General features: G+C 40.9%; 1 protein-coding gene and 1 long non-coding RNA gene across 5 annotated transcripts in view; one reads left to right on the forward strand and one right to left on the reverse strand.

The window, feature by feature from the left end:
• Nucleotides 1-4,741: 4,741 nt before the first annotated feature.
• On the reverse strand, nt 4,742-17,067 carry LOC128137092 (uncharacterized). 4 transcript variants are annotated; one of them, XR_008233555.1, is made up of 5 exons: nt 16,990-17,067; nt 16,113-16,204; nt 12,895-13,001; nt 10,309-10,404; nt 4,742-7,611 (listed from the first exon to the last, which is right to left on the reverse strand). It is a non-coding gene; the product is annotated as an uncharacterized LOC128137092 (long non-coding RNA). The 4 variants fall into 4 exon arrangements; XR_008233552.1 differs by lacking the exon at nt 16,990-17,067 and having other exon boundaries at nt 16,113-16,495; XR_008233553.1 differs by lacking the exon at nt 16,990-17,067 and having other exon boundaries at nt 4,742-7,629; nt 16,113-16,495.
• Nucleotides 16,132-17,088, forward strand: part of KCNN2 (potassium calcium-activated channel subfamily N member 2) — a 71,516-nt gene continuing 70,559 nt past the window's right edge. The window contains exon 1 of the mRNA XM_052777731.1: nt 16,132-16,365. Within this exon, the coding sequence (XP_052633691.1) occupies nt 16,155-16,365 (211 nt within the window). The 5' untranslated portion in view covers nt 16,132-16,154. The remainder of the gene's footprint in view (nt 16,366-17,088) is intronic.

Consider the following 17,088-nt stretch of genomic DNA (forward strand, 5'->3'; position numbering starts at 1 on the left):
GTTTTGATGAAGTGACTTGCTATTCTGCCTCAGTAAATGAAATGATTTAGTAAATTTTAGTGTTGTGGCCTTGCCACATAACAGTCTATTTTAATGCTTAAGAAAAATTATACAGTGGGGGAAAAAAAGGAGTGATTATTTACTGCAAACTTGATTTCAGGGCCCCACTAAACTGTCTTTTGAAAATCCAAGTGTATTAAATGGTTCTCCCTTGTTAACACAACTGTGTTGACTTCTTCAAGGAAATCCATCGAATTTTTAGATAGGGCCCCACCTGAAGGGTAAGAAAAAAATTTCATTCTTTCCCAAAATCTTATTGATCCATGTGTGTATTACTTCTATCTTTTATTACAGTTCTTACTCAGTTTTGCAGTCCTGACATCAGGTTTACTGGTCTGTCGTGTCACTTATCTTCCCAGGAACCTTGGCATCATATTGGCCATTTGCCAGCTGTCTGGTGTTGATGTAGTCTTAAGCAAGAGGTTATATATTCTGCAGTTAGTAATTCAGCTATTGCGTCTTGAATCATGAAATGCATAGATAAATTCTGCCTGATACTCCCTCCTTTATTTGTTTTTCCCATATCCTCTTTTTCTGAGAAATCAATATGGAATAGGTATTCAAATTGTCCATCTGGATCTCTTCTTTATGGGGGACTTGTTGAAAGATGTAAGATCAGGACTCAAGGCTTCTAGGCCTCCATCACATCTGCTGCTTGATTATGCAGATGCTTTCCCTTCTATCAGTCAGATTCCTGAGTCACTTGGTTTTTGGGGATGCCCAGGAATAAAATCTTACATGTAATGATCAGGTAAGCCCCCAGCTCATGTCTACATCTGACCAGAACAAACTGATTTTGAGTATTTCTTCTACCTCTCCCACCATCACAGCCAACTCCAGCAGGCATTTTTGCGACTTGCTATATATTTTCTCTCTTTCCCTCACTGCCCTTTCCAAAACAGAGGCGCTGCTACCCGTTCCCACAAATTCACTTATTAAATCATCTCATGGGTTAGGACTGTCTCCTAGCATGTGAGAGACCTCTCCTGTGTGATAAAATCTTAAATCCCTCTGAGGTGGATTCTCTAATTGCCAGAATATAAGGTAAGGTTTTCTCAATTACCTTACTGTTGAACAGAATAATTAAATAGCCATTGCAAAGCTCTACAGACTAATGGCTGAGGAAGTCATTTGGGAGTTGGAAGCCTGGACTCCAGTCCCTGGACTAATGAGTGTTTAAAGTGTATTCTATTAAGAGACCCATTTCAGAAAACCCTCTAGGTTAGTGGCTAAAGCATTGAGCTAAGAGATGCACATTAAAGCTCACCAAGCAGAGGAAGATATTGACTGTATTTGTTCCGCATCTTGGGTGTGTGCTGAGCAGGTGAAACATGGCACAGGCACTGCTGCATCCTCTTCTTCCTTTTCTGACTTCCCCTCCATTTTGCAGGGAGCAGTGATGAATAATGTGCCCCAGGAAACAGTCTGGGTTTGGGAGTCTATCTTGTGTACTGTATGGTAGCATCTTATTTTCATGAAGTGCCATCGTCCCTCAAATGCCAGTTATCTACTGTCTAAATCAGGTTCATGTGTTGCTTCTCAATTTCACAGTTAGATGACTAACTCTTCCAGTGTATTGTGTAAAGTTTCAAGTTGTAATTGGCAAGTAAAGCTTCTGGATTGTATTAGTGGCTTGACACCAAAGAACTGTTATAGTGCTAAGAAATTATTGAATTTATTGCTACTGCTGATGTGGCACCCAGCTTTTGAAGCTCTAGTTCTTGTCACAGAGGTTAAGTGATGCTCTGTGGAGCTGAGTGGGTATTCAGTAGTGAAGAGTTTCACTGATTAAATGCTTGTCGTGGTTTAACCCCAGCCAGCAACCATGCAGCTGCTCGCTCACTTCCCCCACCTCGCAGTGGGATGGGGGAGAATCGGGACAAAAAAGTAAAACTCATCGGTTGAGATAAGAACAGTTTAATAGGACAGAAAGGAAGAAAATAATAATTATAATAATAACAATAATAAAATGACAATAATAATAATAAAAAAGTTGGAATATACAAAACAAGTGATGCACAATGCAATTGCTCACTACTTGCCAATCAATGCCAAGTTAGTTCCCAAGCAGCGATCCCACCCTCCCCTGGCCAACTCCCCCCAGTACATGGTATGGAATATTCCTTTGGCCACTTTGGGTCAGCTGCCCTGGCTGTGTGCCCTCCCAACTCTTTGTGCCCCTCCAGCTTTCTTGCTGGCTGGGCATGAGAAGCTGAAAAATCCTTGACTTAGTATAAACACTACTTAGCAACAACTGAAAACATCAGTGTGTTATCAACATTATTCTCATACTAAATCCAAAACATAACACTATACCAGGTACTAGAAAGAAAACTAATTCTGTCCCAGCCAAAACCAGGACGACGCTTTACAGTTATACGATTTATGTTCTAGTGTAATAAAGTTCATAATTTTACACAATTATTGTAAAGATTTACTCAGGTAAGAGATAATAAATGTAAACCATGATTAAGAAATCCACCTCATGAAGTTCAACAAGGCCAAGTGCAAGGTCCTGCACATGGGTCAGGACAGTTCCTAGCATAAATACAGGCTGGGCGATGAGTGGATCAAGCGGAGCCCTGAGGAGAAGGACTTGGGGGTGTTGGTTGATGAGCTCAACATGACCTGGGAATGTGCGCTTGCAGCCCAGAAAGCCAACCATGTCCTAGGCTGCATCAAAAGAAGTGTGACCAGCAGGCTGAGGGAGGTGGTTCTCCTCCTCTACTCCACTCTCACAAGACCCCGCCTGGAGTACTGCATTCAGCTCTGGGGCCCCCAACATAAGAAGGACATGGACCTGTTGGAGCAAGTCCAGAGGAGGGCCATGAAGATGATCAGAGGGCTGGGGAACCTCTCCTATGAAGACAGGCTGAGAGAGTTGGGGTTGTTCAGCCTGGGGGAGGGAAGGCTCCGGGGAGACCTTACAGCAGCCTTCCAGTACCTAAAGGGCACCTACAAGAAAGCCCAAGAGGGACTTTTTACAAGGACATGTAGTGAAAGGACAAGGGGTAATGGCTTTAAACTGAAAGAGGGTAGATTTAGATTGTATGTAAGGAAGAAGCTCTTGACTGGGAGGGTGGTGAGGCACTGGAGCAGGTTGCCCAGAGAGGCTGTGGATGCCCCATCCCCAGAAGTATTCAAGGCCAGGTTGGATGGGGCTTTGAGCAACCTGGTCTAATGGAAGGTGTCCCTGCCTATGGCAGGGGGGTTGCAACTAGAGGACCTTCAAGGTCCCTTCCAACCCAAACCATTCAATGACTCATTCTATGAGCTATGAGCAGCTATTCAAAACAGGCAAATCTTGAAATGTGAGAGGGTGTTCTACGATACACAGTATTTGTCTACCTTAAGTGAGCACCTTTTCAAATTAATTTCTAAAATTAAGAAAATACAGTTTCAAAGATAAGATCATGAGCTATTCTCAAGCTCCTAATCTGGATTCTCTTCTAATAGTTTCTTCTTTTGCCAATGGTTTTCTGTGCTTCGCTGATCATTTATCATTTCTCCAGTACCAGGATTATGACACATCTGCATCCCAGTTTGGTCACGTACTTAGTGCTCATCTGGATCCCTGGAAAAAGTTGACTAGAGACGGGCAATTTAGTGGCCAAAAATCACCCCCTAAAAAGTTCACTCTTGAGATACTCAGGGAATGCAGATATTCAGAGAAAACAAAGACAATGCAAAAGGATTTTTTAACAGAAGTTATAAAAATGCTAATACTCCTCTTGCCAAAGGAGAATAATCTTACTTAGTTTATTGTAAAAAGTGGATGTTTACATCCATGATGGACTAGAAATGCTACTGCAATAAATATTATTCCTACAAGCAGGATTTGTGGGGAAAAATGCTAGCAATCAATTCATGTTTATTCATTATTATTAACTATTTATTCAGACTTAAATGCCTATTGCTGTTAAACATCTTAAAATTCCTCAGTGACCTTATTCTTTCATTTTCCTTCAGTGAGACAAAATGAGAAGGATTCTCTTCAGTAAAATAGATGTAAAGGGATGACTGCTTAGCACTGGAAATTTCCAGAATTATACAAAATTGTTATTAGGTAATTCTGGTTTTGGAGATTCCCAAGAGGCTATATTGTGCCAGGTAACTATATAAACCTAAATTAAGGATTTGCTTTCTGTAAGAAGGACAGTCTTCTGCTTTGAATCTTCTTGCCTGTTTCATTCATTCATATATAAATCAAGAATATATACAAGAACATGTTCATGCAATAAACATATTTAAGCAATCTCTTTACACAGAAATACAAGAGTGCTACAGCAGCTGGACAAACTGATTAACATTGTGCACAGTTCTTCAAATTTCAGATACGAATTTCTTGGGCTTCTCCTTGAAAGTCCTTCTCATCTAGCATGTCTTATTTGTGTCCACTGTCATATTGTTACTGAGAAAGTACTTTCCAGTATGTCTGATTTCAATATTTAAGGCCTCTTTTCATGTACTTCCCTCCTCCCCGAATTAGCATAATTCCAGTTATCTACTTTTAATATGATGTCTATATTTATTTAATACTTGTACTTTAATGCTACAAGAGAATCAGTGCCACCATGAAAAATAGCTGTCCTAAATCAAAACTACTGATTAGCCTAATACTTTCTTCTCAGATCGTTCATGAAGCACATATTCAGTATCCATTTTCTCCATAACCTTACATCCAGGGAAATCACCTGTCTTCGCTTGCACTGGCACTGTGCCACTAATTTCTTTAGGCCTGGAATACTTGCACCCTTCTTCTGCCTAGTATTGAAAAATAAAAGCTTGTACTAGAATTAAGAAAGAGTGTTAAATCTGTCAGTATCATAGTAATTAGCTTAATTTTCAGAATTGCTAAGCACCTGATCTAATTGTCAGTTTGGCAAAATACATCACCTAAGAAGTTCCAAAAGATCTGGCACGTGGCCTCCAAGAGTTTGACATAACTTGCTGGGTGCCTGAGCCATATTCTTCACAGGTATAGCAGAAATGAATCTGTCCCCTTGACTGCACTGCTCTGTTACATGTACATTAGAAAAACCTGAACATTCTTAAGTCTCCTGAAAAGTAAACTGGGTTAATCTTTGCACATGCCTTAACAGGATAAAGGATGTTATTAAGGTGGGCTGGTCATCACTAAGTATGAGTTCTTTGCTTGGACTTCGTAGATAAGCTTGGCTTCAACAAATGATATAAAGTTGGGAACCTTAGGAAACTACTGCTTTAATGTAGCAATAAATGGACAATATTAAACTTTCTTTTACAAAGTCACCTGTGGTGGGAATATTACCCATCACTGCAGGTAGCTCAGTGAACAGCTTCAGTATGCAGTCACAGCAAAAGATGCATACGTAAGTCATAGGATGAAGAATAACAGGAATAGCTTTATAACTTTGAAGGCAAAGCAGTAGCCACCTTTTCTGAAGTGCTGTACTGCACATTCTCTTTCAAGAAGGGCACTTCAGTGCTAAAGGAGGCTGAGAAAGGGATAATTCTATCGGCCAGACATAGAAAACACTTGTGAAAAAAGCATACTACATGCCCTCCTTACTTCTTAGCTTTTTTGAGTGGTCTTCTAAATATCTGCACTCCACAACGTTATAAGAATAGTGTATTAAATAAAAGGGCCTAAAAATAAAATACATGTTACAGAAAAACAGAACAGGACCTGTGTCTTCTGTCTCTTACCAGAAAAGTTAGCAGCAAGTAAATGAAGTATTAGAAATGGGAATATTCAAAATTTATAACAGGATTCTTTTCTCATAAATATGAACCTTTGCAAATTACTGTCTCTGTAAATATGAGCTTTAAACTCAGAGAGATTAGAAGGTGGCTGGGGTATCAATTTAGATTTATACCTGGCATTTCAAATAAGAGACCTTGGAAGACAGATCCAACCTATTAGCTCATAGCCATCACTGCCAAAACTACTATGGGGCAGAGCCGAGACCAGACCAGCACCCCTGCCCTGATGGCCCGCTGCATGGTGGAGATGCACTGGAAAGGGGCTCCTACCAGCAGCAGAGCTATGCTTGTCTCTCCTTCCACATGGACCCATCTTTCCACACCAGTCACCAGGCTTCTGTCACCCATGTCATTTAAAGTCAGCCTGAAAGCATCCCCCATTCTTCTGTCCTTGTAAGCACTAGCAAGGGGGATGGATTATCCCTGTACCTACTGCCAACTCCTTAGCACTCTCCATCTACTGAATCTCTGATTAGCTCCTGTCAGGGACAGGACACTGGCCTAAACTTGGAGCCTGGGCACTGCCTTCTCCCCACAGATTACAAAGACGGGCAGTCCTGGTGCTCATAAGCCTTATCTGCCTTCTAAAGCTACGCATGAGAGAAGGGACATGTCAGCCATCTCCTCCATCTGCTGAGGACCTACATCAAGTTTGTAAAGATGCAAAATATTCTCACTAGTAGAAAAGAGCATGTACCTTACATCAGCAAACCAACTTTCGTTGTTCAGGATTTAGGCCAAAATGGTATTTGTATTCCACATGGATAAGATCTTGTTCCCAGAATTTATCATTGGCATTTAATTACTGACATGCTTCCATTTTAAGAAATTCAGTGCTGGTGACACATCAAATTTAGACAATTTCTTTTGTATGTATATTGTGTATTTCTGGCCAAAACATCACCTCTCATTCTTATAATTACACTTTTCAGTCTCCATGTCTCAGATTATTTTTTTTAAACATCTACTGTCACATCTACTTTGGAATTGCAGCTTTTTTTACCCCTCATTACCATTCTTTCCACCTCACATAGTTTATCTCTATAGTTCCAGTATACCTTCATAGTGACTGCTGTCTTATTTTCACTTCTAGCTCCACTGTCATGAGTTACTTTTATATTACAGATCAGAGACCAATAAGCAATACTGATCCACTTGAATGGCTTTTAGCTGCTTACAAAGAAATTGTTTATGAGCATACTAGGGGGCATTTTCATGCAGGTTCACACTTTGCCTCATAATACGCAGAAGTGCCACTCTTCCTTCCAGTGTGGGAACTGTGCATCCATTTCCAGTGCTTTAGCACCTAACTTCCCAGTGTGCTTGCAGCCCTGAAGTTACACAAGTACACGTGTAGATGCAAACATATTGGCAGCGTTTGTGCCTGACACCTTTCTGCAAATGTAAGCCATTACATTTCATTTGAAAATGACACCTATAATTGCATGGCTTTTTATTAATACTTCCTGTATTTCACTTGCTGTACATTTATCATCCTGACCTAGATTCTGCAATTACATCTGCCACTGTCTTCTAGGACAGTTTTCAAAAGCAAACATTCAGACTATGTCTACAAAATATACTATTACATCTGCAAAGAGATACTTTTGTAGAAAGACATGAGCAAACATTCACTAGCACGCACGTTTGGTCTGTGTAAATACTTGCCTGTAGAAATGAAAGCACTAAAGTTGAAACAGAGTTGAACAAAGTTAAGAGTAAAAACTGTGAATAATTTACTTTTCAGCAGGGTACTTAGGAAGTTGAGGTTCACATCAAAGCAGATTTAGAAGTTCTTTTTCATCCCTGATGAAACCAGGAAGTCTCAACATGCAGTAACATGTAATTACAAAAAAAAAAAAAAAAAAAAAAAGAAAAGTGGTTTAGTTGTTGCAGTAAAAGGAAAATAGATGAACACATAATTTCATAGTAGGTGGCATTATTCTCTCCCTTTTGCAGTAGTCCTATTGTTAGACTCAGTCACCCAGGACATTGTGAACTTTCAAACCTCTCCTGGCTTTGCCTGGGGGATCCAGCCCTACAGGACTGGAGTACAGAGCAGAGACATTCTTGTGCCACCCTGTTGGTATTTTTCTGTATTGGATAGATAGCTACTCATTGGTGCAGGAGCAAAAATGATGGTATTCACCTTCAAGTCTTAGCCACCAGACTTCAAAGGCATGACTGCAATCTGTGACTTTTTGTTTAACACTAAATGTAAAAGCCTCAGAAGGAGAAATACAAAAACTTCTGTTCTAATCCCCTCATGCACAGAATGGAGCATGAAAAAGGTGTGAACTGGGATCACTGAGTAATAGCTGATTATTCGAGAAAGCAGAGATAGGCTCTATTGATTTTTTTTTACCAACAAAATTTCAGATTATTTACTTCTGTCACGTAACAGCTTAGGAACAGGCACTGGGTTTTTTTGTGGAAAATGTTGTACCTGCCAGGGGGAAAAAAGCCCAAATGATCATCCAGCTTTGGGGGAACTGCAGTTTCAACCAGATATGTGAAAAGGTGACAGTTCATTCTAACTTGCACTGCATATGTATTTAGCAGTATGTTATTTTTATTCCTCATCATAAGTACTTTTAGACTTGATGGAATTGCCACAGCACATAGTTCTGCAATCTTACCTACTTGTGTTGATACTGCTTTTGTTTGCATGGTAGCATTGACTAATTTAATAGGGAAATACAACCTGGAGTGTACTTTCTGCGAAGTCATGCCACTTAATAGTAAATTAGATATCCTGTCCACTTTCATGGCAGTCAAAAAAATAAAACAAAGTAGAATCAAACTTCTAAATTGTGTAAAACTGGCCACTAAGTCTAGAAGATAGGAACATTTCAGAGAGACAATTGTAGTATTTCCTTTTAGATACCACTGAATACCAATCTGATAAGTTTTCTTCAGGAGTTTAAAGAGTAAATTTCTGGTAGATCAAAGTAAAAATAGTCTAGGCGGTTTTTGTGAATAAACATAGCCAAACCTGTTATAATGTGGCTTTTTTTTTTCATTAATGCCACATTCCACATTATAAATAAAATCGTGGCTATTTTACATAAAATACAAAGTCTTTTTTCCCTTTTCCGTTATGCAAAACATACTTATAAAGCATGAATCATAAAAAAGCTTGGTGAAGTTGAAAAAGGAATTGTCAAAGAGTTAGTGAAGAACACATGCAGACACTTAAAATCACTTTGAACTTGCAGCTTCATGTAGTCATGTAGCAGCTTCACCTCTTGGAATGACAGTCCTGTCCATTACATAGCACATGCATGGGAAGGGCAGCAGGACAAAAACTTACCCAAACTGACAACTGCATGTTAACTGAATGACAAATGAATATGATGACATTAGCTTGTAGTGAATACTCCTTTTCCTACATATTTAACAGGAGAGATGAAATGCTGAATTTCATATGCAAGACTAAGTGACCACAGGTTGGGGTATTGTAAAGTATAAGCGCTTCTTGAATGTCAGAATAAACACTTAGAACCTGTTAGAAATTTTTAGCAAATGCCATTACTTCAGGCCAGTTCTGAAAGTAGCTTTAAGATCTGGGGTTCCAAGTGCTGCGTGCTCCCCTGAGCATTCAAACGCTGCTACCGCGCTGAAGCAGCCATAGAAGCCTGAACATGAGAAAGTCTGGAGATGGCCAGCCGGCTCCTGTGGCTCCTCCAAAGGGGACAGTGGTAGATGTTGTGGGGATTCAGTGGGTATTTGCATACTACTCTTGGAGATGAGTCTGTAAAAGGGTCTCTCTTCATCTCCTAGCAGAGTATTCCTGTTCCTACTCCAAAGAGAGTGACTGGGTTTTGGCTAGATCTATGTGTCTTGTGTACTCTCATTCGGTCTGACCTAATGAGTCATTTCACATTTCATGGGTAGAAAATTGTAAGGGGAAAGATTGGTTGTTCCTTCCCCCAGCTACGATGCAGCTTGACTTTTAGGACCTGCTCTCTGAGATGGTATATGCATGTGAGTCCATCCAGGCTGGCAGAAAGGAAAATCACTTTTTCTTCCCTACTGTGTTTATGTGGAGAAGAAACACCCAGACCCATCTAGCTTACATTTAAGAGGAGAACACAACAGCTGATGGTGTTTAAAAGAAAATGCTTAGGCTCCTACCCCATCAGGTGAGCATTCTCCTGAATAGGAGAGTCATCAGTTAAGTGTTGGTCTTGAGGTCATCTCCCTATCCTCAGTTCATACTCCTGACTAGCTCAAGCTCTGCACGTTGGGTTGCTAGCCCCTCTAATCCACCTGCTTGAGCTCTGCAGCAGGGATCAGGTGCCTAGAAACAAGGTGCGTGGAGGTGCAGGTAGATGTTGCATGTCCACCCTTCAGAGAACATGGCTCGCTAAACACTGGAATTCTGTCCTAAAAAGAAATTGCATTACCAAATAGTATGTGACAATTTGATGATTTGTTGCTCTCAACACTGTCTCACATCTGCATTGCTGTCTCCCGAGATGGTACAGGAAGATCTCTTACCTATTTGCCTTCTTACTTCTCCACTAATGATCACAAATGGGAAAAAGGATTCCTACCATGCCCTAAAGGTGGCTTTCTTGTCCAGAGGGTAGGCTTCTGTGAGACAGAAAAACTAGTTTTATTCAGACCAGCTTGAACACTGATACATTTTTAATATTAGGAAAATTAGTCTGAGAAAGAACTTCTAGGACATACTTTGTAATAGTTACAGCAGAGATTTCATAATTAAAGCTAGAAGATCTTTTCCATTTCAAACTTGGTTTTGATCTTCCCCAAAGATAAAGAATCTAAAATGCTGGTGAGGAGTGAAGAAACCATACTGTCCATGTATTTCCCATTTCTGCATCAGACTACTCTAATGTAGAATGTATTTTGAACGTGTGAAGCTGTAGACAGAATTTTAAAAAAATAATATTAGAGTTTTTCCTTTGAGAAACGGTCTGGTTATCCTAACTTTTTAAAGCAGTCTACGGTGATATACAAATTTTTAAATGCCACTTTGCTAATAAAAGAGCTACTAGTCTGATATATTGGGTTGCAGAGATGGCTTTTACCCAGCTGGAAGGGACTAAGTTTAATTCTATAGAAATATTTTCTGAATGGGATAAGATTTTACAGGCTATGTGAAAAGTCTTAAGCCCTTTCTCCTTAATCTTAGTTTTGATAACTAAAACTGCCTAGTCCTTTCCTCAAAAACTCAGTTAATTTTTTGTTGAGTAGTATGGAAATATAAGGGATAAGGGAGAGAAGTGACAAGAATTATACTTCAAAGAATGAAAGTTTTATAAAACTTTCCAGCACTTTCTAGAATGTCACCTCAAATAGTTGCTCAGTCTCTGAGGTTATCAAGCCACAGCCAGCTTGAAGCACAGATCGCTTGAATAACTCTGTACTTTGACAAGAGCTGAGCCACAGAACTCTTCCCTGTCTTCCACCACCTGACCCACAGGTACCATACGAATAAGCATCCTGTCTCCTCTGCAGCAGGGAAGGGCGAGAAGGATGGGTAATGTGAAGGGGAGGGGAGAAAAGAACGTGCTGCAGACAGACATAGCTAGGAAGGAAGGAGTGAGATGCTCTTCCCTCCGTGACTGCCCCATTCCTCTGTCCCAAACTCATTTCTCAAGTCAGCCATCTCATAAATTAGAAAAACAACCACACAAATACAATTAAGAGTATATTGAGGAGAAAGTGAAACTGCAGGTAACATAAAACTGGACATTGGCTTTCATCTTTTCCCTGCTTCCATTTGTTCTGCAAGTGTATAAATTTTCCAGACTTGTTACAGATATGATTTCTGCAAACAGGACCACAACATACATCGATATTTGTGTGTGTTATGAACATATCCAAAAGGCTTTAGGTGTGATGGTGACAGCAACAAACAAACAGACTTTTGTGACATGGGATTTGAACGTGCTGTGGAAGCTGTGGAGTCTTTCAGGGTACCAGGTCTGCAGAAACAAATAAAAAAGTCCCCAGTAAACACAATCAAAGAAGCAACCTTACATTTTATACATGCTTTGAATTGGCAGGGCTACTGACTGAAGAACCTACAATGCATTTAAGATTTGAAAGCAATCATACACACCACATATTTGTCACCTGACAAAAGCAAAGTCCATCTTTCATGTTTTAGAGCCTAAAAGGGATCATGTTATTAAGTAACCTAGAATGCATCTTCCAAACACAACAATGCCAGTGCAAATCTATAGTAACTGTGCTCTGATGGTAAAATGGAAGGGCTGATAGTAAAGTACCAATGGAAAAAAATACCTGTTTTTCAAACATGGGCAAATTAAATTTAATTATTTAGAATCAATTGCTACATGAATCAGAAATGACATATTTTATGGAGAGGAAAAGCACTGCTAACATCTTCAATTTGCGCACTACCACCTTTGCAAGGTATGATCTTATATTTAGATGTAAACACTGTCTCACGACTCAACAGGTCAAAATTCTTCAAATACTGGATTCTGTAAAGTTAAAAGTAAGCTCTCACACTTGATAACTGCCCCCACATGCAAAGTGACTCTGTGCTTTTGCATAGGCTGAAATAAATACTGCATGATGTTATTATTTCAGTAATTGTACTGAGTTAAAGTTCTGTTCCAAAACTGCAGCAATTTGTGAGACTAATAAAAGGTAGTCAGATTAAACCTAATGTAATAGTCACCTGCAGTGCAGCTGTATTGGCTGGGCAAAATAGTATTAATGCTGATGCAATTAGCTAGCTAAGAAATTCCTTGTAGGTGGCAGTATCCCTTGATAATGAGAAAAAAGTAGCGGCAAGAAAGGAAGTTATTAGGTTTGTGTGATCTCCAAGTACTATAAAATATCCAGAAAGGATGGAAAAGTGAATTAAGGGAAGAAATACTTAATTTCCCAGCTGTTTTGTGGACCCCATCCAATATTTTCAACATGTTTAATAGTAATAAAAAATGTTGTTAGAAAAAATTTGAAAAAACTCCATCCCTTCAGGAAGGCCCCTTGATTGGAGGAAAGGCGTGCAGCAATTCTACAGATTTCTTAAGCTGCACCCCCATAAATTAAGACATTTACACTTTTGAAAACTTTGGTTACCGTTTAGAGCTGTCAATACAGTGTCCTTATCTTTTGTATCCATCATGTCCCAGACAACAGATGAAGGTTTTGAACTGGAGTGAATCTGCATTTTCATTGGTGATATGCTGGAGAAGCAGAAGAAAGTGCAAATTAGTGGAACAGTATAAAATCAAAAGTGGAAACAGTAAAGCTTGCCTCCTTCTAATATGCAGCTGTATTATCTGCACAAAGTCATTATTTGGTATTTCTTCTCCTTCACCCACTACTGTGGAACATTATCAAAACGTCTTTGAAATAAGCACAGGTCCAGCAGGAGTGGGATTCCAGTTAGGGCATATAACTACGCGACAACAGAAGTTGCTGGGGTGAATGTCAGACATCTGGTGGGTAGAAGCCCTGCCAGATGGTATGCAAAAGGTAATTTACACATATGGCTCATATGGTTAGTTTCCATACCATCGTCTTGGCAGCTGTACTGCAGTCATTTGGTGTTGTCTCACAAAGCATTTTTATTGCTGCATGGATACCCCTGAGTGATCTCATGATAGCCTATTGCTGCCAGTGTTACCTCTGTTTTTATTAATGTGACTCTGCTTTCACTGAATGGCATCCTTCTGTGTATACACTGAGCTCTGTACCTGCTTGCTTTTTCCGAACCAGACAAGGCTGTTTCCTTTACTGCTTTCTAGAAACTCCTAGGTCTTGTGCAGAATATGCTTTGAGTTCAAACTGCTGTTACAGAATGGAACTTCCTAGACTTTTTTTCATTCTTTTTGTTTCCTTTTTTGTTACTATCTTTCTATATTTTTTTACTTTTTTATGAGTGCAGGATTCTCAGTGATTCTGAGAATTCTAAGTGATTTTAAGTCTGGCATGAGTAGGGGCAATAGGATAACAGCCAAAATAGCTTTCTAACACCTTTTATTGAAGCCTGTAGGTGTTGCACCTCCATTGGATGTTGTTATGTGAGCTTTTCAATGACTAGCCATTAGCTGTCATTTCAAATATTTCATAGTCGTTTTTTCCTCTCAGAAATCTAATTTTTCCTGTGTCTGTTGAACTTCCTCTCCTGCTGTTGGTACAGTTTTGCTCAACAGTATTTATCTTGTTCTTGCAGTTAGTGGGTTTAGAAAAAAAATCTGTTTTCCAAACGTCTCCAATAATCACCATTATCAAATGAGATCTGCAGTAATTGTCTCTCTCTTACAAAGGTATATGCACACATGCATGTACACACACACACATATGTATGTGCAAAAACAGCCTCTTTGGCAAAGCAGCAGCAGGACCTATGATAATCAGTAAGAGCAGTTCCATCCAGTATATAATGAAAAGGTAGGAAAAAACCAAAGCCCCCAATCCCAAACAGCTAATATTTGTTTCATAGGGGTTCACTGTTACCAGTTTAGTATGATTTAGCAGTTCTGAGCTGCACACGCTAATTTATTTGTGATACAAAAGAGTATAACAATTCAGTTCACATGAAGAACATGTTTTACTACTGAAAACAAATACATTCATTTTTAAAAGTGAACTTTGAAATTATTTTACAAGGGAAGACGTCAGATTAAATAGCATCTTTCTATTCCGGCTCATAAATCAGTGTCATAAAGAGGAAGGTTCACCTCTTTAGCTGTGAAAATGTAAACTCTCAACCATTCTTATTTTAGACCTTGAAACTGTGATGAGATATCCCAGGTTGCACAACAGAACTGAAATAAACCCCTAGCTGATTAGTTTTGTAACATGCTGTGTGATTAGTATGACCTCTTGTGTTAAACACGGGAATATTCATTTGTTTATTTGCATAATGAAACAACCAAGCAAGTATACGAAATATCTAAAAGCTAGTAACAGCACTGTCCTTGCTATTTCTACCAATAAACAGGATAGCAGCAGTAGAGGTATTAAAATGGGGACTTGTAACTTCTATATATGAATTAAAAAAATAAATGCCATCATTTCTCCATATAGAATGCAGCTATCATGTGTTTTAGTCTACCAAGACTTTAAAAAGATCAAATTTTTCTTCACAATTCTATTAAAACCTTGCATGACTAGACTGGATGAAATTACCGGACAAAGTCTTGGTGACTTCTAAATAAAACACGAAGATTTACAAATTTCTTAAAAAGCCTTTCATGGTAAACGAGGTCCTGAGGACTTTATCTTCTGTTAAGGAGAACACTTAAAAGAAAGTATCTTTAAGCAAACATTAAGGACATGGCATGAACGGAAAAGGAAAGATGAAACCTAGGCCTATCTGTATCTTTAACTAGTTCACAAATCATACATTTTGACAGCACACTTGTGCAGGACTTTTATTTAGAGAGTGATAAAAGCCAGGGTTCCATAAGATTTTCATTTTCTAAGATCCATGCAATTCATGTGTGTTCGAAAACCCAGGCAAAACAGGACCAGTGAGATGGAATTATAGTACCATGTTTTTTCAAACAAACAATGGAAGATCTAAAGCTGTGTTAAACAGCCCATTCATTCTCAAAAATAAACAGCATCTTTAGAACTCAGGGGAACTGAGTGCAACGGAGAGCATCCAAATACACTTCAGTGTAATTTAAAAATACAGTGATGTATTTGGAAAGTGCTTTATCATTCATGCCAGAATGTGTGTGTGTTTTATTCAAAACTTGGTTGTTAAACAAATTGTGAATTATCACAAGGCATTATGATGCTGTATATCACACATACTCCTATTTATGGGTGATTTTTCCAAAATAACCTATGCTTAGAGATTTTTAATTTTTGGTCACTCTCTAAATAATCTATCTATTTTGTACAACCACGATATTTACTACATTAGTGAGGGTTCTTTGACTGTATGTGTGTGCAATATGTGCTTGCTTTAAAAGGTACACCTTGGTTAAGTGTCACTGAAATTTTATAGCAAAGCATATTTAAAAACTTTGTTAATGACAATTCTAAAATTCAAGCCATTCAAAGGTGTAGAGTTTCTGAAGAAATTTAATGCATGTGAGATGCAGAAATTATAAGGACGTAGGCTTTTATCCTAGAAATGCTTAGTGAATCTTGTCTTTAACATTAATGAGAAGTTATAGACGTAAGGAAGCCTTCCACACTATCAAATTTTGCAGTTGATTTTTCAAGCCGCAAATACAGTGCCGCCTGACTGGGGGAAAAAAAAAAACCCAACCCTCCTCTTGTAATCTCACCTAGGTCACAGGAATGGCATAGCTGTAACAAGGCAAATCACTTACCATTTTCACGATTCTTCCCTTAAAGAATCCTGCCTTAAATACATGCAGAGAAGAGACTTTCCCTGCTGCAGACCTTACTCTGCCGAAGGGAGCTGTGGGAATGAATTATTCAGTGAGAGTTTGGGAGGGAAAGGAAGGGGAAGAGGCAAAATGGTAGCGGGCGACCAACTCAAGGACTGCGCTGGCACTGCCCGCCAGGACATGGGAGCCGGAGGGGAACACTGCTGCTCCGTGACACCGATGCCGTTTCACGGTAAAGCTCCTGCCGACCCGCCGGAGCAGGTCTCCAGCCCCCAAACCGCCCCCCCCCCAGTGTCCCGGGTGGAGGCCTCACACCCCGGCGGCCGGCTCTCCCTTCTCCAGAAGAGGGAAGGAGCAGCCGACAGAAGTCGCCGTCGACCGCCCCCCCCCGCTTCGTGACAGGCTCGAGATGTGCCGGGGAGGGTCCCGTCCCGTCCCCCCCCCCCCCCCCAACCCGGCCCCACGGGAGCCCGCGGCCTCTCCCAGTTCCCTCCGGCGGCCCGCGGCGGGCATGGCCCGAGGCCGCGGCGCGGGCGGCGCGGGCCCGCCGGGACGGCGGAGGGGAGCGAGCGCGACGCTGTGTTTTGCAGGGCGGCAGCGGCGGTGGCGGCGGGCGGCAGGCGCCGCTGGACAGCTCCGGAGCGCGGCGAGGCGCCCATGTTCCGGAGGCGGCGCAGATGTGAGCGGCGGCGCGGAGGCAGGGAGCCCCGCCGTGGAGGCCCCTTCCTGGCGGGGGCGATCCCGGGGGCGAGCGCGCTCCCCGCCCTCGGGAACCCCCGGGTTTCCACCGCGCGGGGCTCCCCGCGGCGGGCGGGGCGGGCGCGGGGCGGGCGCGGGGGGCGAGGGCAGCCCTTACCTGCGGGCGCGGGGTGGGCGGGAGGCGGGATCCCCGCGCGGGGCGGGGCGGGGCGGGGCGGCGGGGGGACCGCGCGCCTCCCCCGCCGCCTCACGCTGC

The sequence above is a fragment of the Harpia harpyja genome, chromosome Z (genome assembly GCF_026419915.1).
Source record: "Harpia harpyja isolate bHarHar1 chromosome Z, bHarHar1 primary haplotype, whole genome shotgun sequence".
In the NCBI taxonomy this organism is placed as follows: domain Eukaryota; kingdom Metazoa; phylum Chordata; class Aves; order Accipitriformes; family Accipitridae; genus Harpia; species Harpia harpyja.